We start from the raw sequence: 22,919 nt of genomic DNA on the forward strand, positions 1-22,919 counted from the left end.
GGATGGGCAGCATGGATAGGTGGCACAAATGGTCATGGATAGGTGGCACGGATGGGCATGGATAGGTGGCACGGATGGATATGGATGGGCACTGATAGGTGGCTAGGATGGGAACTGATAGACGGCATGGATGGGCACTGATAGGTGGCATGGATAGGCGGCATTGTAGTGTAAAGTACTGTAGGGATGGATGCCAATCAGTGCCAAACAATAATGCATGCCAATCAGTGATGCCCATTGTGGGCACTGATTGGCATCCATTATGGGCACTGACTGGCATCCCTGGTGGTCTGGGGGGCATAACTGGTGCTGGGCATCCCTGGTGGTCTGGTGGCGTCCCTGGGGGGCATCCTTGGGGGGCTGTGCTGATAATCGATCAGCACAGACCTCCCCTGTCAGAGGAACAGCCGATCGGCTCTCCTCTACTTGTGTCTGACAAACACAAGTGAGGAAAAGCCGATCACCGGCTCTTCCTATTTACACTGTGATCAGCCGTGATTGGACACGGCTGATCATGTGGTAAAGAGTCTCCGTTGGAGACTCTTTACTGAGATTGTAGTTGCGGTGTGTCAGACTGACACACCCCAACAACTATCACCACGATGCACACCCCTGGGGGCGCTCAGTGGCTTAATATCCTGATCACGTCATATGACATCCGGTCAGGATATTAAAACCACTTTACCACCGTCATTTTGCTGGGCCCGCCCGCAGACCCGAACAACCAACGGCCAGGGTTGTCGGGAAGAGGCCCTTGTCCTCATCAACATGGGGACAAGGTGCTTTGGGGTGGGGGGGCACCCCCATGTTTAGGGCATGCAGCCTGGTACGGCTCAGGAGGGGGGGCGCTCGCTCATCCCCACCCCCTTTCCTGGCCGGCCGGGTAGCATGCTCAGATAAGGGTCTGATATGAACCTAGGGGGGATCCCCACACAGATTTTTCGGCATAGGGGTTCCCCTTTAAGTCCATAACAGTTGACGGGCCAGCGACACCTCCTTCGCTTGCCCCGGCTACCTGGAGACGTGCTCAAAATGAGAGGACTTTCCTCCGCGTGTGTGGGCGTTCATTTCAAAAGTACGGCGGATAGTCCGGCGGACTTAGTACGCCGTACTAGTCTTCTGCAAAAGTTCCGTGTGTGGGCAAGTAGCTCATTCGGAAAGTACGGCGGACAGTCCGGTGGAAAGTCCGCCAGACTAAATCCACCGGATAGTCTGCTACGTATGTACACGCCATAAGAAGATTTGTCCTTCAATGTCTCATCAAGTATGCTGGAGTGAAAGTCTTCCCAAGCTTTTTTCTCAAATCAGCCCATAAAAAGAGCCCCACCTTCATAAAAAAAAACGCTGGCTTAAGGTTCCTCTGGGCTACATTTGTTCTACAGAAACTGCAGGCTTTCAATGAGCAGTATTCCCTCCCACCTTTCTAAAAAGGTGGGTGTCACTCATTCTAAGGATATTGAAATACAAAACCTTTTGACTAATACAATTTACAAGTTTCCTATCTTCTAAACCGAATATTACATATATCAGTAAATAGATTATATATTTAAAACGTACCGTATATACTCGAGTATAGGCCGACCCGAATATAAGCCGAGGCCCCCAATTTACCCCCAAAAAACTGAAAAACTTATTGACTCGTGTATAAGCCGAGGGTGAGACATGGCTGTCCATCCCTGTGTGTCCGTCCATCCCTGTGTGTGTGTCCGTCCATCCATCCCTGTGTGTGTGTCCATCCATCCATCCATCCATCCATCCCTGTGTGTCCGTCCATCCATCCCTGTGTGTGTATCCATCCATCCCTGTGTGTGTGTGTGTGTGTGTGTGTGTGTGTGTGTATTCATCCATCCATCCATCCCTGTGTGTGTGTGTGTGTGTGTATCCATCCATCCATCCATCCATCCCTGTGTGTGTGTGTGTGTGTGTGTGTGTGTGTGTGTGTGTGTGTGTGTGTGTCCGTGCAGCCTTGTGTGTGTGTCCAGCCTACCTGTGTCCCAAGCCTCCGTCCCGAGCCGCCGTCGTCCCGAGCCTCCTCTGTCCCGTGCCTCCTCTGTCCCGTGCCTTCCGGTGTCCCGTGCCTCCTCTGTCCCGTGCCTCCTCCGTCCCGTGTCGTGCCGATGGATCGCCGCTCTTCTCGGCGGCCATTCTACGATTCAAAAGCTGCGCCTCCGTCCTCCGCCTGTGATAGGCGGAACACTCAATTTCCCAGCAGCCTGTGTTCCGCCTATCATGGACATCCTCTCATACTCGTCCGTAGTATGAGAATGAACGGATGTCCGTGATAGGCGGAACACTGACTGCTGGGAAATTCAGTGTTCCGCCTATCACAGGCGGAGGCGGAGAAGGAGGCGCGGCTTTTGAATTTTAATGTCCGCCGTCTGTCTGCTCGATACGCTGATCGAGCAGTCAGACAGCGGTGACTCGAGTATAAGCCGAGGGGGCACTTTCAGCCTCAAAAAAGAGGCTGAAAATCTCGGCTTATACTCGAGTATATACGGTAATACACTTAATAATCCCAATCAAGAAATACTGTAATATAAATAAATTATGATCTTTTAACTAAAACTTTGAAACTTTAACAAGTAAATAAATATGAGACTTTTCTTCTCATGAGATGGGGGAGGTGAGAGGTCAACTTACTCTTAATTACTGCAATATGGGAGTTCTACATAGAACTGCTTATAAAGCTTGTAACAGCATAAACTTTTACGAGTATAAAAACCTTATATAATTTCACCTCTTTTCATACATAGAATATATATATATATGCAAGTCAATTATTCTCAAAGACCCAATCCATTCATTCATTTGCTAATATTTGTTAATAGATGAATGTTCTAACATTTCCCTCTCAAGATGATACCTCAAATGCATCACATTTGTATTGACACATACTCTAAGATCGTAAGATAATTGACTTGAATACATTTCAATTTGATTCTATATAAGGACAAGTGAATTCATATTCCATAAAATTATTTTTTAAACCTTATTATTTTATTTTTATTTTACCAAATAAATCAACCCCCTTAATTTCATAATCCATAAATGTAACATTGTTGTACAATACTTTGAAATATAGATATCACTTCAGAAATTAGTTTCATATTTTCCCTCCAAATTATGTTTAGCATAAATCTATAATCCATAAAACCTTTCAAATAACCTTGTCAAAATTAAACATAAAATATGTTCTTAACTTCAATTTGTTCATATATATGAGATGAATTTAAAAATAATTACATATTACAATGTAAAGTTTACTCCTATCTTGTTTTTGTACTTTTAAGAAAAATGTACTCTGTCTTAATTAACACCAGATGTTCCCTCTAACTAGAATAACTCTATTGTAAGAATGTTTAACCCTTTCAACTCTGAAAGTACTCTACATGTGTTTATAAAAATTGATGTGTAAAAAATATCTCATCTTGATATGATACAAACAAGAAGGGCTTAAGTGGAAATACCAGGTGGTTGCTCACATCAAACCCACGTGTAGTTCCATTCAGCCATATAATGAATTGGACTATATCGGTACTTGATAGTGGAAAAAACACTAGTAAGAATTAAAATCAGTATAATATTTAATAAAGATTTAGGACAAAAACCAATAACAGTGTGTCACTTGGAGAAGTATAGTAGTATGCGCATCACAGTTGAGGTATTCCTAACGGATTCTCCATGGGGAACATTCAACCATCAGAACTGGACGTGGATACTGCTCCTGTTCACAGGTAACCGCTATATAAGATACTAATTAGTAAACTAACGATATCTTTCCTTTCACGCTGTGAATTCACTATACCTATTAGCCTGTACCCTTCTTCATACTTATATTTATTTATTTTATATGACCTCCATAGTACTGATGGCCATTTAAACTACCCAATAGCGGATTGGATATTTGTTATCTTATACCTAGTGAACGGTGCAGTGTCCTGATAAGCCTGGTTAACTACCTCAACCTGGATATCCTATGTTCACATGAATTTCTGATTGGCTTTTTGGTAAGCCGACTTGTTTTTATTATAATCTTCTCCTTGAAAGTAGAGGTTTTCTCTGTGGATGGAGGTTTTCCCCCCCCTTTTCCTTCCTTTCGACACACTGCTCAGCTTGTATATAGATCTTTGTTTTTACACGGTTGGTTTGCTCACTTTTAATACACCTCTTAATCACTTTACATTTTATGTCAATTGTCACTGGGTTCATTGTATTTTCCTTTTTCCCTTCACCCACCCCCCTCCCCCCCCCTCCCCCCCCCCACTCCCTTTCCCCTTCCTTTCCTATTCCCTTTCCTTTCCCCCCCCTCCCCTTCCCCGCCCTTCTTTCCTTTCCCCCCCCGTTTCCCTCCCCCCCCTCCTTTTCCAGTCCTTCCCCTTTCTTTCCTATCCCTTCCTTTTCTCCCCCCCTCCCCTGATCCTCACTTATCCCGCCACCTTTATCACAGTCCCACTCACCAGGAGCCATTTCCTTTCCCCCCCCCCCCTCCCCTCCCCCCCCCCCCTTTTCCCTCTCCCCCACCACCTCCCCCTCCTTTCTCTCCCAATTCTCCTCTCCCCCCTCCTTCCCCTTTCCTTCCCTCTTAGTCTCCCGAGATCACAGATATATCCCATCTAATCTATGAATTATTATAATATTATTTATTTAGAGCCGGCGTCTCATCAATCCCCCATGTTCACCGTGGGGGGATTTTTTCGGATCTCCTTTGTCCGCATCCTGTTCCTTGGAGTAGGGTGAGCTGACCTCCTTTTTTAAACATATAGGGAATTTATGTATGTAAAATCAGTAATACTATGATAACTGCTCTGTTTAATTTTTGCATTTTGTATATGTATGTATTATCTAATGACTGTAATACTTTTGTATAGATATCCTCCTGAAGAAGCGGGCTTTTCCCCGCGAAACTAGTCGAGGAAATTTGTTGTGCACTCTCTACGGTTGAATGTTCCCCATGGAGAATCCGTTAGGAATACCTCAACTGTGATGCGCATACTACTATACTTCTCCAAGTGACACACTGTTATTGGTTTTTGTCCTAAATCTTTATTAAATATTATACTGATTTTAATTCTTACTAGTGTTTTTTCCACTATCAAGTACCGATATAGTCCAATTCATTATATGGCTGAATGGAACTACACGTGGGTTTGATGTGAGCAACCACCTGGTATTTCCACTTAAGCCCTTCTTGTTTGAAAATCATTAATTCTGGATGATGGTACATTATATCTATTTATAACGATTGAAATCAGAGGCGATACTCATAATATATGACTTGATATGATACACATATCTCGTCACATAAAAAACAGTTTATATATAAAAACTGCAATATCTGATGGATAAATTATTTTATCAGTAGTCAAAAAATCAAATATCCATTGTTTTTAGAATTTCCTCTCTTATCAGAGGTTCTCTTGAGAGTTTTTCTTCTTCATCTTCCTACACTCTGTAAAGTTGGAAAAACTTTATTGAACATTAAAACAACAACAATAATTATAATGAATGAATCTCTTCTGTCAATTCTTCTCCCAGAACTGATATTCTTAAACTTCAAGATTTTGTTTTCATCTGGAAGGTCTAGAAATATTAAATTTCTTTCTTTTGGTGACTTACAAGTCAGATCCTAAAAAATAATGCTGTATCATTATTGAGAATTTAAATAAATGCAAAATATGCCTTCATTTACTTATTCATTTTACATACCAAAATTCAAATATTTTATTATGACATACAAAACATATTTTAATAATACCATTTCTATATACCTTACTTTGCTCTATTTTTCCTAAACTGACCTATACTCCTTAATTTATTATTCTGTGTATTTAAATGACAGGATGCAATTTCTCTTTTTTTGTCATCATATAAAACCTTGTTTTCACAAACAAACAAAGATTCCAATTCAACCCCATAAGACTGTAAAACTGTATTCATTCACTTCTCCTCTTTACTATTTCAGAGTAATGTGTGCTGTACTCTACTTCTAGCATTTTTCAATTCAGCATTTTCTGTAGATTTTTTGCTGAATAGTGTAACCATTCTTTGGATAACACATACCTGTTGAACAATTCTTAATAGCATTAACAAACACTGGCTCAAATGCTCTTTCAGCACTTGTTCTAACAATACCATTTACAAGCTTTCTGAATACATTTAACTGAGAATGGTATGTTATCAAATTTACTTGTATGGGTTTAGATTGTAAAGTTTAAAAAAATTGGGCAATATTTGTCCTATAATTCTCCTGAATGAATTCTCTTTAAAAGAAATTTAATGACAGATAAGGCCTCTGTAATATGACCCTACTAGATCTCACAATATTTTCTGTTACTTTGACTGCAAAATAAACACTTAACTATTGCTTCATATTTGTGTTAAAATTATTTTTCCATAGTTGTCAAACCTCTGGAGAAAAAAAACTATTATTTCTGGTTCACCTTCTTTTACCTGAGATAAAATCATTGAAAAGGAATTCTCAGATACATCAGTAGCCAATAAAACAGGCGTAGATATTCCAATTTCGATTGTATGCAATGAGGACGCTTTCTGTAACTCCATTTTCAACATTTAAAAAGCATTTGTCTGGGTTTGATTCCATTGATTAAACACAACACCTTTTTGTTTCAAGAAATCAAATAACGATTTAACTTTATCATCATATTCCTGCAAAATCTCTTTGGAATAATTTACTTTTAATTGATATAATGCCTTGTAAGATGTTGGAATTGGAATAGCAGAAATGTTTCTAACTTTTTCCTGTGATAACTTTCTCTGTCCATGACAAATTTGCACATAGAGATTTGTAACGTTATATTTCATTAACTGAACTGACTCTGTGTTCAGTTTCAGCCCGGCTGTAACAGAGTAAATAACTCCGTTAACAGAGTGACAAGTTCCTCTGTATTTCGTGTAGACAGCAACATTTTGTCCACATGCTGGAAAATACATTTTGGTCTAGAAAATTTAGATAAAACGTTCTCAAGCACTCGCGCACTAAACCGTCACTAATTTCCAACTCTGGAATTATTCTAGTGAAGGCATACGTTTCTTTATTAAAACTGAAGGCAAGTTTATAATGACAGCTGTTCGTTAACTGTACTGAAAAATGACTATTGGAGATTTCCAGTACTGAAAATACTTTGGCCTTGGCATCCATTTGTGACATTAAATTTAAATTAGGAACAATAGTTTTGTTATTTGTAATGCATTTATTCAGTGATCTTAAACCAACGGATAAAGAATACGAATCATCAGCATTCGTGATAGGCCAAATACACTTATTTACCATTGATTGTGCCTTATTTAATATTCCTTGTTGTAAAAATGATTGTACAATGCCAGAAACTGAACCTATTGATTCTTGTGGCAACACATTTTGAATTTGGGGCGGGATTGGGTCTTTTCCCTCAATTTCTATTTCAATAACTTTAAACAAACCTATATCCATTTTGGTCTGACTCCAAAGACTTTTATGTGCTTTAACCGATTGTTAGAATTCGAGATTGGTTCTTGTATGTGGCCACTTAAAATCGAAAGAAATGTCAGCGACTGCTGTAGAAATACTTAAAACATTACTGTACATTGCGGAATCTATTAACATAGATTTGGGCCTAGATTAATCTTTTCCATATAGTTGAATTATTTAACCACATGCCGACCAAGCCATAGCCAAAAGATGGCTATAGCATGGTTGGCTTATTCTTATTATGGATGTCCTCACAAAATATTGCTCCTGCGTGCCCCCTGGGGCATGCACCCAGGAACATCCGTGACCGCGGGTCCGCCATCACAAATCACAGTAAACAGCAGCTGATAGCGGCCGTTTGCCACGTGATTGCTCCGTCAAATGACGGAGCGTTCACTTGTAAACAAACCGGTGTCCTGTCCTGTCACTGATTCCTCCCTCTCCTCTCTGTACTGATCGGTACAGTGCGAGGGGAGAGGGGGGAGATGGCAGCAGCGCTGTGGGCTGGATGTGTAGTGGCCACAGCGCTGCTCGGTGACAATACTCTTCCCATACTCTGCAACACTGTGCAATACTCTGCCAATACTGTGCAATACTCTGCAACACTGTGCAATAGTCTGCCAATACAGTGCAATACTGCAATAATCTGCCAATACTCTGCCGATACTCGCCAATACTCTGCCAATAAATTTTAACAGAAACAAAGATTTTTTTTTTACCAAATTTTCAGTCTTTTTTGATTTATAGTGCAAAAAAAAACAAAAAACGTGGTGATTAAATACCACCAAAAAAGCTCTATTTGTGTGAAAAAAGGACAAACATTTCATATTGGTACAGTGTTGAATGACTGAGTAATTGTCATTCAAAGTGTGAGAGCACCGAAAGCTGAAAATTGGTCTGGTTAGGAAGGGGGTTTAAGTGCCCAGTCGTCAAGTGGTTAAATCAATAATACAATCTAATTTACTAATCACATCCACGCTCGGCTGTTACACTGCTGCCACCTCCCTCCCCTCTTACCGGGGCTCCTGTTCCATCTGGAGTCCCGATCAACAATCCAGCGCTTCTGGTGGCTAGGGACAGACTGGAATGAAGCTGTAAGCGGCTTCATTCCAGCCTCCTAATTGTAAACATGGAAGTGACGTAATGACGTCACTTCCCGTTTACTCGGCTGCAATGGCGCTAATTTAAAAAAAATATACAGTATTTAGAATCGCCAAAAATGGCCATCTGAATACTTTGATGTGCAAAAGAGGGATCGGGGGTCCCCGATCCCTTCAAAAAGAGTACCTCTCACCACCTATTACTGTCACAAGGGATGTGTACATTCCTTATGACAGCAATAAAAGTGATCAAAACATTTTTAAAAAAAAATACTATTAATTTTAAAATAAATAAGAAAAAAAAAGGAAAAACTAAATAAACGCGCCCCCGTCTCCGTGAGCTCCCGCAGCAAAGAAAACGCATACGGAAGTCGCATCCGCATATGTAAACGGTGTTCACATCACATATGTGAGGTATCACTGTGATCGTCAGAGTGAGAGAAATAATTCCAGCACTAGACTTCCTCTGTAACTCTAATCTGGTAACCAGAAAAAACATTTAAACATATGGAGATTTTTAGGTACTGTAGTTTGTCGTCATTCCACGAGTGTGTGCAATTATAAAGCGTGACCGGTATCTATTTACTCAGCGTAACATCATCTTTTACATTATGTTTTTATGAAATTCATGAAAGTGTCCATTTTCCCCAAAAGTTGTGTTTAAAACACTGCGGCACAAATACCGCGTGACATAAAATATTGCAACAATCGCCATTTTAATCTCTATATTTTCTGCTAAAATATATATATAATGTTTGGGGTTTATAAGTAATTTTCTTTAAAAAAATACAGATTTTAACTTGTAAACACCAAATGTCAAAAATAGGCTTAGTCATGAAAGGGTTAAATTACATTTTGGAGAATCAATATTCACATGTAATTTGTTTTTAGTTAAACTGAGTTCAGATCCTAAATCTATTAACCATTTAGTATTTTTACCATTTAATAAACCACGTAACCACGGCCTTCCACCTTCATCTATTATAAGTGATGTCACATATTTTAATGTTGGCCAGGACTCAGAATCTTTTTTCCTAAATCCTGATGGTGATGGAAGTAATCCATCTCTTTCATTTTCACCATTGTTTGTCATATTGATTGAACTGTCATTAACAGTCAATATGCTGATCTGTTTGACTTCTGAGGCATAAGGCAAATCAATCAAACTATTGTTTAAAGAAGAAAGAACAAATTGCTCAGAAATATGTTCTGTATTTTCTACTTTCAAAGTTTTCCTTTGTGTACTATGTATGGAAATAACATTTCCTGTCTGCTCTGAAATTTTAGTTCCGCCTGTGACATGTATCTCATCATCTCTGGGTGTGGCATTACACGTGGCAACTCTTTGAATGCCATTTTGCTTTCGTCTGTCTAGACTTGTGCTATCAGCATCTTCATCAGGGTCTTGGCCTATAGACCGCTTAACTGGTACAAAAGATAATTTTGGTTTAAACAAACCTTTCCGTTCTTGGTCAGCAATCTCGATAAACCGCATATCTTGTACAAAAGACTTCTGCATAGAGTCTGCATTACTATTGTTCTCAGACAACGGAATATCTTTTATTTGAATTGCTCTCTGCAAATCATCTATCTGTTTAGTCAAAATTTGACAATTAGTACATAAACTATTGTCCTTAATTTTCCCTTTTGTACCAACTACATTGCTTTCAGGAGCTCCTGATTTGTATCAAAAACTTTAAATTAACTTAATCAAATTCCTAACCTGTTTGCTGAATTTCTTAAAAGTAAATTGTGGCTTTTGTATTTTGATATTAGCCGGTAAACATTCATTTAACATGTAACACCATAATTCATCATCTTTAACAAACTGTGACAGATTTTTAAATTCTAACTTACTCTCATTCGACAATTTATCAATAAAATCCATAACTTACCAATGTAGAATGATTTCTTTCATCTAACACGCGTTCCCTCTCATGGCGGGAAAATACGTCATCAAGAAACAGATCTTTCTTGCATGTGCGCAAACGTCTCACCAATTCTGATAATTCTTTTTCTTCCAAGTTCGATTCAATGATGCCGAAAATATGCTCTTTCCATTTCTTCTGAAGTTTGAATCAATAGTCAATGTTTGTGCTTGTATTCCCTCTCGGCAAGCAGAAGGAGAAATCATTGAAGAAAGTTTGATATTTGGACAAAATGAAACTGGCTGAGGCTCTCCACTGTAATAATTTGAGTTATTACTGTATTAATAACTATATTTCAATAATTCATATTGATGAGGAAAGTTCCAAGAAAGACTGTTGAGTTCTTGTGTAAAAACTTAAAAACTGATTTAATAATAAAAATAGCAAAATATTACAAAAAATATGTCAAAATGTAGAATATCAAAATAGCATCAATAAGTTTCTTATTCTTGAAATAATGATTGTATGAATGTATCTTTGTGTGTGTGTGTGTGTGTTATTCTCAAAGACCCAATCCATTCATTAATTTGCTAATATTTGTTAATAGATGAATGTTCTAACACACTATAACCTACCACCAAAGAATAAACCAAAATTAATTTTCCTGCTCCTGACGATCGCACCGATACCACATATATGTATTTAAAACAAATCCTACCCAAAATATAATGACCTTTGACCTTTTTATTGATTTTTTTTCTTTTTTATTAATTTTACACACACTTTTTTCTCTCTATGCAAGAAAAGACAAATTTTCATTGTATCTTTCCTCTCCATTCACAGAAAGAGAGAGAGAGAGAGAGAGAGAGAGAGAGAGAGAGAGAGAGAGAGACATAGGGGCTGGCTTCACAGTGACTGATCACTCAGTGGGAGTGCCAATCAAAGGCTACCACAGTGATCAGGTGACCCAGAATTGGAAGTTCTCTCAGTCCCTGTGCTGGGAGCGCACTGTGCGGCGCATTTCCAACATAAAGGCAGATATGCAAAAATGCAGCCCTCGTGGAAAAAATCCCAGGGCAGTGGGGCCACATATTTGTGTTTATGACCGCATGAAGGGGTTAAAAATAATTATTTTATCTCTGAAGATTGCATAAAACCCTCCAAAGATCATATATTTTCTGAAAGCAGACAACAAAGAGAATAAAATAGCGGTAGTTCCAATTTTTTTTATGTTACACAATATTAGAGCCGTAAAAAATACAAAATAATTAACTTTAGGGGGCACAAATGCAATAAATTACCCATTTGGTAAAATATAAAATATGGGGCTGCTCTAGGTAAATAGATACCCAACATGTTAAACCTTAAAATAGCGTGCGTCTGTGAAATGGTGACACACTCCAGTAGTCTATATTTTCCATAGTGCAGGAGGAGCTCTGGTGCTAGAACTATTCCCCTGGCATGTGCAGTGCTATGTAACGTGTATTGCAATCAGCGTTCTAGCACATAGGTGCCCCTGACACATGCGTTTAAGTGAGTACTTGTATTTATGTGGAGGTGGGGTGTCCTTAAAATTTTGGAGAGGAGGATTTTATGTGCTTGGGTGGAACAAAAGTTCCTTACGTGATGATTTTTTTGGTGGCAGGTTCTCTTTATTAAGACATCCATCTTCCTCCCCTCTACCCAGCAGCACCCGCCATTCTTGTCCTGGGCCCACAGATGGCCAAACAAAGCCCAGGATACATTACTGGGGGTTTTGAAGCCATTGGACCACTTCCATTTAAAAGCCATCAGTTGGCTTATCAGATACACACAATCCCAGAGTCTGCAGTCACTAGGAGTGTGTGTAAAACCCCCTGCTGGCAGGTCTGTATGACTTACAGACTCGGCAGTGAAATTGTTAATCAGGGCTCCCACCCCAAAGATGAAGCACTGCATAGAAGTGTAAAAATAAACCTGAACCTGTGGAGAAAAGGTCAGTAAATACTTCTACACTATGATGTCATGATGCTTCTGGTAAGATTGTGGAAAACAATTAGGCTACATGCCCATGGATGTTTTAAAAAAAAATGTCTGTAAAGTCAGTACAGACGCCAGGAAAAAAACAGCGATAAAAAAATGATTTTATCTGCGTTTTGCATTGAATAACTCCGTGTTGGCTTTCAGCCATGTTTCTTTGTCTCTATTCAAAATCAATGGTTCCCTATAGGAGCCCATTGATTTGAATAGAAGTCGCACCAAAAGTCAGATCAAGAGGATCCGACTTGCGGTGCAACTTGTATGCTGAGAATCTTGAGGGGGGAACCCAAAGAAATTGCGTGAAGTTCCCCTAAGACAATTCCAGACCCTTTGTTCTGGTATGGATCTTAAGGGGAACCCCCACAACAAAAAATGGTGTTGGGGTCCCCCTAAAGATCCATACCAGGCCCTTATGTGGGCACACAGCCCGGCGAGTGCCCCCCTCTCCTGGACCATACCAAGCCACATGCCCCATGTTGATGAGGACAAGGACCTCTTCCCAACAACCCTGTCCATTGGTTGTCGGGGTCTGCGGGTGGGGGATTTAATAAGGGGGCCCCCACATCATGCTCCCCACCCTATGTGAATGAGTAGGGGTACATCGTACCCCTACTCATTCACCTAGGGAAAAAGTTGTCAATAAAAAAACACTACACTGGTTTTTAAAGTAATTTATTAGGCAGCTCCGGGGTCTCTTCCGACTTCAGGGTTCTCTTCCGACTTCTCCGCGCTCTCTGATGTCTTTTGCCGGGCTCCTCTGATATCTTTTGCTCTTTTGGCTGCTCTTTTGCTAGCGCTTGCCCGGTCTTCTCCGTTGTCTTCTTCCCTCTTCTCTTCTTCCGATGTTGAGTCAACAGTCTCTCCTGCTGTAATGCCGTGTGCGCAGTGCGCAACGACCTATATAGGCATGGGGAGACCTCACAGTCCCATCATGCCCGGGGTTCCCCCTCAAGATTCTCAGCACACAAGTCACACCGCAAGTCGAATCCTCTTGATGCGACTTCTGGTGTGACCGGATGAGGCTTAACACAGCTTTAAGTCTCATTAAATTGCATTTAACAACTTTTGCCGGCGTCTGAAATTTTTACAGCTCTAGCTCTGGAGCCCCAGAACACACTGGTCCTGTGTTTTTTTTTTTTTTTGCAGCCTAAAAACGGCTATGCCATTTACAGCTCAAAAACACCATGGTGGGCATGAGGCCATAGGCTAACATGGAGAGACATTTTTAGGCTGCAAAAAAAGGCATCTGTAAAAATGTCCGTGGGCATGAGGCCTAATAATTAGACATGTGCAAATCATTTCATTCCAAATTCATTTTTTGACAAAATTTGACAAATTTGTTAATTCGGAAACATTGAAATTAATGAAAACCCATTTAACAAATTTTTACGAAATTCGAAAATTTAAAGTCGGAAATTCGAAAAAACATAATTTGAAAATAAGATCGAAAATCCAAAGATTCAAAAAAAATTCAATCTGAAATAAGAATGAAAATTTGAAAATGAGAAAATCTGAAATAATAACTAACTAAATAACAATACTAACTAACTATTAAATTATAGGTATTGGAATTCCCTTTCAAATTTGGCTGTTAGGAAACCTAACAAATACAAATGTATCCAAATTTATCCGAAGTTACATATTATATATAACAGCTGTCACTGCAAAAATGCTGCATTCAGCAGGACGCCTGCCATGGAGATGTTTTTTTTTTTTTTCAATTTTTTGTTGTTTTTTTCTCTTGGGACCATCAGCACCATGAGTAACAATGGATTTACATAACAGGGCACTTTTTTTGTTCTTTTTTTAACCACTTCCCATCCGGCCAATGCATATATACGGCCGGGTGGGAGCCGTCTACTCCTGATAGGACGTTCAGGAACGTCCTTCAGAAGTAGCGGGATCGCGCACGCGCGTGCCCGCGCAGCGGCGTGATCCCTATGTGCTCGTGTCACCCGGACACGGCACATCTCAGATCGGCAGGAGGGCTCTGTGATTGGCCCTCCTGATCACCTGACGGCCGTGTCCAATCACGGCCGTCATGTGATGTAAACAAAGAGCCGGTTGCTAGGCAATCGGCTCTCCTCTCCTCACACGGAAGTCATCGCTGAGGAGAGGAGAGCAGAACGCTGCAGCCGGCTGATGATCAGTGAGTATGAGCTGCTTTTTACAGCTTTTTACTCACTGATCACCAGTCTAGTGTCAACACACAACACACCACACAGTACAAACACAGTCCCCACATATGTCCCTAAAACACACATGTCCCCAAAACATACATGTCCCCAAATAATAAAAACACATGTCCCTAATAATAAAAACATGTCCCCCACATATGTCCCACTAAAATCACATGTCCCAATGATTATCTGCACACATATGTACGTGATCACCCGCACACATATGTACATGATCATTTGCGTACATATGTCCCTGATCACACAAACCAATTATTATACACTTAACGGAATTTTTTTTACCAAAAACATGTTGCAGAATACATTTTGGCTTAAATTTATGAAAAAATTTTGATTTTATTGGATTTCTTTTTAAATAGAAAAAATAAAATATTGTTTTTTTCCCAAATTTCTGCTTTTTTTGCGCTTATATCGCAAAAAATAAAAAACGGAGTCGTGAATAAATAACACCAAAATAAAGCTTTATTTGTGCGAACAAAATGATAACAATTTCATTTGGGTACAGTGTAGCATGACCGCGCAATTGTCACTGAAAGCGCTAGAGCGATGAAAGCTGAAAATTGGGCTGGGAAGGAAGGGGGTGAAAGTGCCCTGTATTGTAGTGGTTAATAAAGGAATTGTCAAAAGATGTCTGCTGTCATTTTTACCTTTTTGACACTTTTTTGGTGAATGAGTAGGGCTACAATGTACCCCATACACATTCAGATAGGGGAGTGGGATCGGGGGGTCCCCTTTTGTTAAAGGGGGCTTCCAGATTTCTATAAGCCCCCTGCCCGCAGATCCCCACAACCATCGGGCAAGGGTTGTGGGGATGAGGCCCTTGCCCCCATCAACATGGGACAAAGTGCTTTGGGGGGATCCTTCCAATGTGGCCTGGTAAGATTCAGGAGGGGGGCGCACTCTCATCCCCCCTCTTTTCCTGCTGCCTTACAGGTTGCATGCTCAGATAAGAGTTCCCCTCAATATCCACACCATCCATGATGGACTGGGGGGAACCCACGCTGTTTTTTCAATGTTTTTTTATGTACATTGCTGGGATCTGGCAATACATTATAGCCGCAAGCAATTTTAAATGAAATTTTTTCCTTTAGAAATGTCATTTTGCTGTGGTACTGTTATAAACATGGGAAAAATGTGCTACTTTAAAAGCATACTAAGGGAACCCCCCAGTCACAATATTTAAAGAAATATTTACTGTTTATTGTTTCATTTTAAAGTGGGAGTCCGCCGGGAGTCCGCTTTTTTTTTTTTTTTTAAAGCCAGCAGCTACAAATACTGCAGCTGCTGACTTTTAAAATAGTGACACTTACCTGTCCAGCGCGCCCGCAATGTCGGCACCCGAAGCCGATCTCTCGACCGTCTCTCTGGTGCTGCCGCCGCCATCTTGGGTATGGGAATCAGGAAGTGGAGCCTTTCGGCTTCATTTCCCGGTTCCCTACTGCGCATGCGCGAGTCGCGCTGCGCAATAAGGATGGACCCGCTGCCTCTGGGATCTGTGTGTTTCCCAGCAGGCAGCGGGGGACTTTCGGACAGGGGCATAATCTACGCCCCTTTCCGCAGAGAGCTATCCCGGAAGTGGGTGCAGATACCTGTACTGTACAGGTACCTGCACCCCCCTCCCCCCTGAAAGGTGCCAATTGTTGCGCCGGAGGGGGGGGAGAGTCAAATGAGCAGAAGGTCCACTTTAGGGTGGACCTCCGCTTAAAGCAATATTAAAATTACTGCTCCTGAAAAAAAATTCTTTTTTGATACATTGCATTGATACATGTCCCCTGGGGCAGGACCCGGGTCCCCAAACACTTTTTATGGCAATAACTTGCATATAAGCCTTTAAAATTAACACTTTTGATTTTTCACGTTCGTGTCCCATAGACTTTAACGTTGTTCGCTTGTTCTGCCAAATTTTTTGTCTGTTCAAATGTTCTACTGCGAACTGAAACCCTAATCCCAACTCAGAGCTGTACCTACTAGGTGGGTTAATATCCTTATATACACGTCCTACTCTGGGGCCAGTGGCGTAACTAGAACCTTCAGGGCCCCGATGCAAGAAACCATGGAGGGCCCCCCCCGACCTCCGGACAGGGCTCTTTTCTCCGAGCCCGATGGTGGAACACCAGGGCCCGGTCCCAAGTGGGTGGCTGCCCTATAAAGGAACTGATTTCTCCATTTCCCCCCGCTTCTCCTCCTCTCCCACCCACAGGCATTCAGCAGCTGCAGGAGGAAAATTCACATATGCACACACATATAAACCAGTGTCAGCTGGTGCTCAAAATTTTTAGGGGGGGGGGGCGCAAGAAAACTGAAAAATCCAGAAAAAAACATAAATTACAGCCACTGTGCCCATCAATTGCAGCCACTGTACCATCAAACGCCACCGCTGTGCCATCAAATGTCATCACTGTGCCCATCAAACTCTGCTGCTGTGCCATCAAACTCTGCCGCTGTGCCATCAAATGTCATCACTGTGCACATCAAACTCTGCCGCTGTGCCATCAAATGCTGCCAGTGTGCCCATCAAGCTCTGCCACTGTGCCCATCAAGCTCTGCCACTGTGTCCATCAAATGCCGCCACTGTGCACATCAAATGCTGTTGGTGTGCCCATCAAATGCTGCCACTGTGAATCCCCACTGCCCGCTCGCTGTCTGCCTGCCACTTACCCTGTCTTGGTGGGGCAGTGGGTAACGGCCATGAGCGGGGTCCTCCATGCATCTCCCGCCATCCTCATCTAACGTCCTCTCCTCCTGATTGGCTGAAATGATAGGCACAGCTATTGGACGCCTATCAGGTGACGGGTAACAGACCCGCACACCTGATTGGTGGAGAGGCGGTTCAGTGTTAGGAAAGTGAATATTAATTCACTTTTCTAACACACCTGGGTAGACTGTGAGTGTCAAGCATGGTGCTCGCAGTTCACCTATTTTGAAGCCTATTAGAGCCCATGGCTCTAATCAGGTGCTGCAAAAACACCCCCCGCTGATGTAAGTCAGGCGTCCGGCACCCCAAAAGGGACCAGACACCTAAATATGGGGGTGGCAGCGGTGGCCATGGATAGATTCATGCTATGCTATGCATGAATCTATCCTTTGGTCATAGAGGGGGTGGCTGGAGAGAGGGGGCGGTACCTGTGCGCCCTTTTGGATGCACCGCCACTGATAAACACATGCACATTCACATACATACATACATGCACACTCATATACATGCGCACACACACATGCATACACACACACACACACACACATACAAGCATGCTCACACACACACACATACAAGCATGCTCACACACACACACATACATACAAGCATGCTCACACACACATACACACACACGCATGCTCACACACACACATACAAGCATGCTCACACACATACATGCATGCTCACACGCGCACACACACACACATACATGCATGTTCACACGCACACATACAAGCATGCTCACACACACATACAAGCATGCTCACACACACACATACACACATACATGCATGCTCACATGCACACATACAAGCATGCTCACACACACACATACAAGCATGCTCACACACACACATACAAGCATGCTCACACACACACATATAAGCATGCTCACACACACACATTCTCACACACACACATACAAGCATGCTCACACACACATACATTAGGGTTGCCACCTTTTCTTCAAGCCAAACCCGAACACTTTCACGGCGCACAGCAATTTTTTTGTAGTACGCGCTATAGGGTTTTAAAATACCTGGGACACCTTTTGGGTCACCCAAAGAGAGTAGTAATGAGGTGTGCTACGGTGAACAGTGGCTGTGGCCAAATTGCATTAAGAGTGGACAGTGTCAGTAGAGCAGTGGACGGTGTCAGTAAGGCAGTGGACGGTGTCAGTAGGGCAGAGGACGGTGTCAGTAGGGCAGAGGACGGTGTCAGTAGGGCAGTGGGTGGTGTCAGTAAAGCAGTGGATGGTGTCAGTAAAGCAGTGGACGCTGTCAGTAGGGCAGTGGACGGTGTCAGTAGAGCAGTGCACGGTGTCAGTGGATGGTTTTCAGTGGATGGTGTCAGTAGAGCAGTGGACGGTGTCAGTAGAGCAGTGCACGGTGTCAGTAGAGCAGTGCACGGTGTCAGTAGAGCAGTGCACGGTGTCAGTGGATGGTTTTCAGTGGATGGTGTCAGTAGAGCAGTGGACGGTGTCAGTAGGGCAGTGGATGGTGTCAGTAGAGCAGTGCACGGCGTCAGTGGATGGTTTTCAGTGGACGGTGTCAGTAGAGCAGTGGACGGTTTTCAGTAGAGCAGAGGACGATGTCAGTAGAGCAGAGGACGGTGTCAGTAGAGCAGTGGACGGTGTCAGTAGGGCAGAGGACGGTGTCCGTAGGGCAGAGGACGGTGTCCGTAGGGCAGTGGACGGTGTCAGTAGGGCAGAGGACTGTGTCAGTAGGGCAGAGGACGGTGTCAGTAGAGCAGTGGACGTGTCAGTAGGGCAGTGGACAGTGTCAGTAGAGCAGTGGATGAGTCAGTAGGGCAGTGGACGTGTCAGTACGGCAGAGGACGATGTCAGTAGGGCAGTGAATGGTGTCAGTAGAGCAGTGGAAGGTGTCAGTAGGGCAATGGACAGTGTCAGTAGGGCAGTGGACAGTGTCAGTAAAGCAGTGGAAGGTGTCAGTAGGGCAGTGGATGGTGTCAGTAGAGCAGTGGATGGTGTCAGTAGGGCAGTGGACGTGTCAGTACGGCAGAGGACGGTGTCAGTAGGGCAGTGGACAGTGTCAGTAGAGCAGTGGAAGGTGTCAGTAGGGCAGTGGACGGTGTCAGTAGGGCAGAGGACGGTGTCCGTAGGGCAGAGGACGGTGTCCGTAGGGCAGTGGATGATGTTAGTAGGGCAGTGGATGGTGTCAGTAGAGCAGTGGATGGTGTCAGTAGAGAAGTGGATGTGTCAGTAGGGCAGTGGACGGTGTCAGTAGAGCAGTGGACGGTGTCAGTAGAGCAGTGGAAGGTGTCAGTAGGGCTGTGGGCGTTGTCATTAGAGCAGTGGAAGTTGTCAGTAGAGCAGTGACAGGTGTCAGTAGAGCAGTGGAAGGTGTCAGTAGGGCAGTGGACGGTGTCAGTAGAGCAGTGGACTGTGTCAGTAGAGCAGTTAACCATTTTCAGTAGAGCAGTGGAAGGTGTCAGTAGAGCAGTGGATGGTGTCAGTAGAGCAACGGACCATTTTCAGTAGAGCAGTGGACCGTTTTCAGTAGAGCAGTGGACGGTGTCAGTAGAGCACTGGACGGTGTCAGTAGGGCAGTGGACGGTGTCAGTAGAGCAGTGGACAGTTTTCAGTAGGGCAGTGAAAGGTGTCAGTAGGGCAGTGGACGGTGTCAGTAGAGCAGTGGACGGTGTCAGTAGAGCAGTGGACGGTGTCAGTAGAGCAGTGGACGGTGTCAGTAGAGCAGTGGACCGTTTTCAGTAGAGCAGTGGACCGCTTTCAGTAGAGCAGTGGATGGTGTCAGTAGAGCAGTGGAAGGTGTCAGTAGAGCAGTGGACGGTGTCAGTAGAGCAGTGGAAGGTGTCAGTAGAGCAGTTGACCATTTTCAGTAGAGCAGTGGACGATGTCAATAGAGCAGTGGACGGTGTCAGTAGAGCAGTGGATGGTGTTAGTAGGGCAGTAGACGGTGTCAGTAGAGGAGGGGACGGTGTAAGTAGAGCAGTGGATGGTGTCAGTAGAGCAGTGGAAGGTGTCAGTAGGGCAGTGGACAGTGTCAGTAGGGCAGTGGACGGTGTCAGTAGAGCAGTGGACGGTGTCAGTAGAGCAGTTGACCATTTTCAGTAGAGCAGTGGAAGGTGTCAGTAGAGCAGTGGATGGTGTCAGTAGAGCAGCGGACCGTTTTCAGTAGAGCAGTGGACGGTGTCAGTAGAGCAGTTGACCGTTTTCAGTAGAGCAGTTGACCATTTTCAGTAGAGCAGTGGACGGTGTCAATAGAGCAGTGGACGGTGTCAGTAGAGCAGTGGATGGTGTCAGTAGGGCAGTAGACGGTGTCAGTAGAGCAGTGGACGGTGTCAGTAGAGCAGTGGACGGTGTCAGTAGAGCAGTGGACGGTGTCAGTAGAGCAGTGGACCGTTTTCAGTAGAGCAGTGGACCGCTTTCAGTAGAGCAGTGGATGGTGTCAGTAGAGCAGTGGAAGGTGTCAGTAGAGCAGTGGACGGTGTCAGTAGAGCAGTGGAAGGTGTCAGTAGAGCAGTTGACCATTTTCAGTAGAGCAGTGGACGATGTCAATAGAGCAGTGGACGGTGTCAGTAGAGCAGTGGATGGTGTTAGTAGGGCAGTAGACGGTGTCAGTAGAGGAGGGGACGGTGTAAGTAGAGCAGTGGACGGTGTCAGTAGAGCAGTAGAGCAGTGGACAGTGTCTGTAGAGCAGTGGACGGTGTCAGTAGAGCAGTGGACGGTGTCAGTAGAGCAGTGGAGCAGTGGACGGTGTCAGTAGAGCAGTGGAGCAGTGGACAGTGTCAGTAGAGCAGTGGACGGTGTCAGTAGAGCAGGGGACGGTGTCAGTAGAGCAGTGGATGGTGTCAGTAGAGCAGATATAGAGCAGTGGAAAGTAACAGATTAAATATCAGACAGTGCCTGTGCCCCCCCTCCCATAGAGATCTCCATTACAGAGAGACAAAAAAAACCCTTACCTTCCAGGAGCCACTGCAAAGATGTGTGTGTGTGAACCTGTTAGGGGGTGGAGTCTGTAATACCATGTTTTCTCCTGAAAAAGCATCCCTGGTTGCTAGGATACCAGTCCAGTGGCCCTCCATTCACTGTCTCTGGAGGCATCGGTGACTGGGAGGGAGAGAGAGCACACAGACAGTGCAGTGTGACCTGGCTGCAGGACATTAGCCCCGTTGGAGCAGGGGAGGAAGGGGGGAGGTGCATGGTGTTTGGGGGTAGCTGACAGAGGTGGGGGGTAGCTGACAGAGGGGGGGTGACAGAGAGGAGTGTGGCTGACAGAGGAGGGGGGGTGACAGAGAGGAGTGTGGCTGACAGAGGAGGGGGGATGAGGGGGGCTGACAGAGAGGAGGGGGCTGACAGAGAGAAGGGCTGACAGAGAGGAGGGGGGGCTGGCAGATGAGGGGGGATGGCAGATGAGGGAGGCTGACAGATGAGGGGGGCTGACAGATGAGGGGGGCTGGCAGATGAGGGGGGCTGGCAGATGAGGGGGGCTGACAGATGAGGGGGGCTGGCAGAGGGGGGGCTGGCAGAGAATGGGGGCTGACAGATGAGGGGGCTGACAGATGAGGGGGCTGACAGAGGAGTGGGGCTGGCAGAGGAGGGGGGCTGGCAGATGAGGGGGGCTGGCAGAGGAGGGGGGCTGACAGATGAGATGGCTGGCAGATGAGGGGGGCTGACAGATGAGGGGGGGCTGACAGATGAGGGGGGCTGACAGAGGAGGGGGGCTGGCAGAGGAGGGCGGCTGACAGATGAGATGGCTGGCAGATGAGGGGGGCTGACAGATGAGGGGGGCTGACAGATGAGGGGGGCTGACAGATGAGGGGGGCTGGCAGAGGAGGAGAGCTGGCAGAGGAGGGGGCTGACAGAGGAGGGGGGCTGACAGATGAGTGGGGCTGGCAGAGGAAGGGAGCTGTCAGAGGAGGGGAGCTGGCAGAGGAGGGGGCTGACAGAGGAGGGGGGCTGACAGATGAGTGGGGCTGGCAGATGAGTGGGGCTGGCAGAGGAGGAGAGCTGGCAGAGGAGGGGGCTGACAGAGGAGGAGAGCTGGCAGAGGAGGGGGCTGACAGAGGAGCGGGGCTGACAGATGAGTCGGGGTTGCAGATGAGGGGGGCTGGTAGAGGAGGGGGGCTGGCAGATGAGTGGGGCTGGCAGAGGAGGGGGGCTGGCAGATGAGTGGGGCTGGCAGAGGAGGGGGGCTGACAGATGAGTGGGGCTGGCAGAGGAGGGGGGCTGGCAGAGGAGGGGGGCTGGCAGATGAGGGGGGCCGGGGGAGTGTGCTGCTGGCAGGGGGGGCACATTTAAGACAGGTTGCATTTGCCGATCCGATCGGTATTGACACACTGACGGGGGAAAGGTGGATGGAGGGGAATGCTCACCAGTGAAGCCACACAGGACAGGAGCCGTAGGGAGGGGCAGGTGATGTTGGAGAGTGTGTAACACTATCCAGCGACAGGAGGGGGGCTATGCTGCTGGTGGGCTGGAGGTATGAACACCCACTTCCCACACTCACTGGAACCTATGCTGCTGTGTCCAGATTTCAGAAGGAGAAAAACCCGGGCACAGCTGTTGCTCACACACTCATACATGCA

At 44.6% G+C, this 22,919-nt stretch overlaps 1 protein-coding gene across 1 annotated transcript in view; it reads right to left on the reverse strand.

The window, feature by feature from the left end:
- The window catches only part of LOC143956763 (uncharacterized), a 129,640-nt gene that overhangs the window by 16,455 nt on the left and 90,266 nt on the right, over positions 1–22,919 (reverse strand). Inside the window, exons 5-7 of the mRNA XM_077466945.1 lie at positions 10,464–10,634; positions 10,027–10,159; positions 6,754–6,857 (exon numbers count right to left, since the gene is read on the reverse strand). Coding sequence (XP_077323071.1) covers positions 6,754–6,857; positions 10,027–10,159; positions 10,464–10,634 — 408 coding nt within the window. The remainder of the gene's footprint in view (positions 1–6,753; positions 6,858–10,026; positions 10,160–10,463; positions 10,635–22,919) is intronic.

The sequence above is a fragment of the Lithobates pipiens genome, unplaced genomic scaffold, assembly GCF_037356315.1.
Source record: "Lithobates pipiens isolate NorthernLeopardFrog02 unplaced genomic scaffold, aLitPip1_a1.2 Scaffold_41, whole genome shotgun sequence".
Taxonomy (NCBI): Eukaryota; Metazoa; Chordata; class Amphibia; order Anura; family Ranidae; genus Lithobates; species Lithobates pipiens.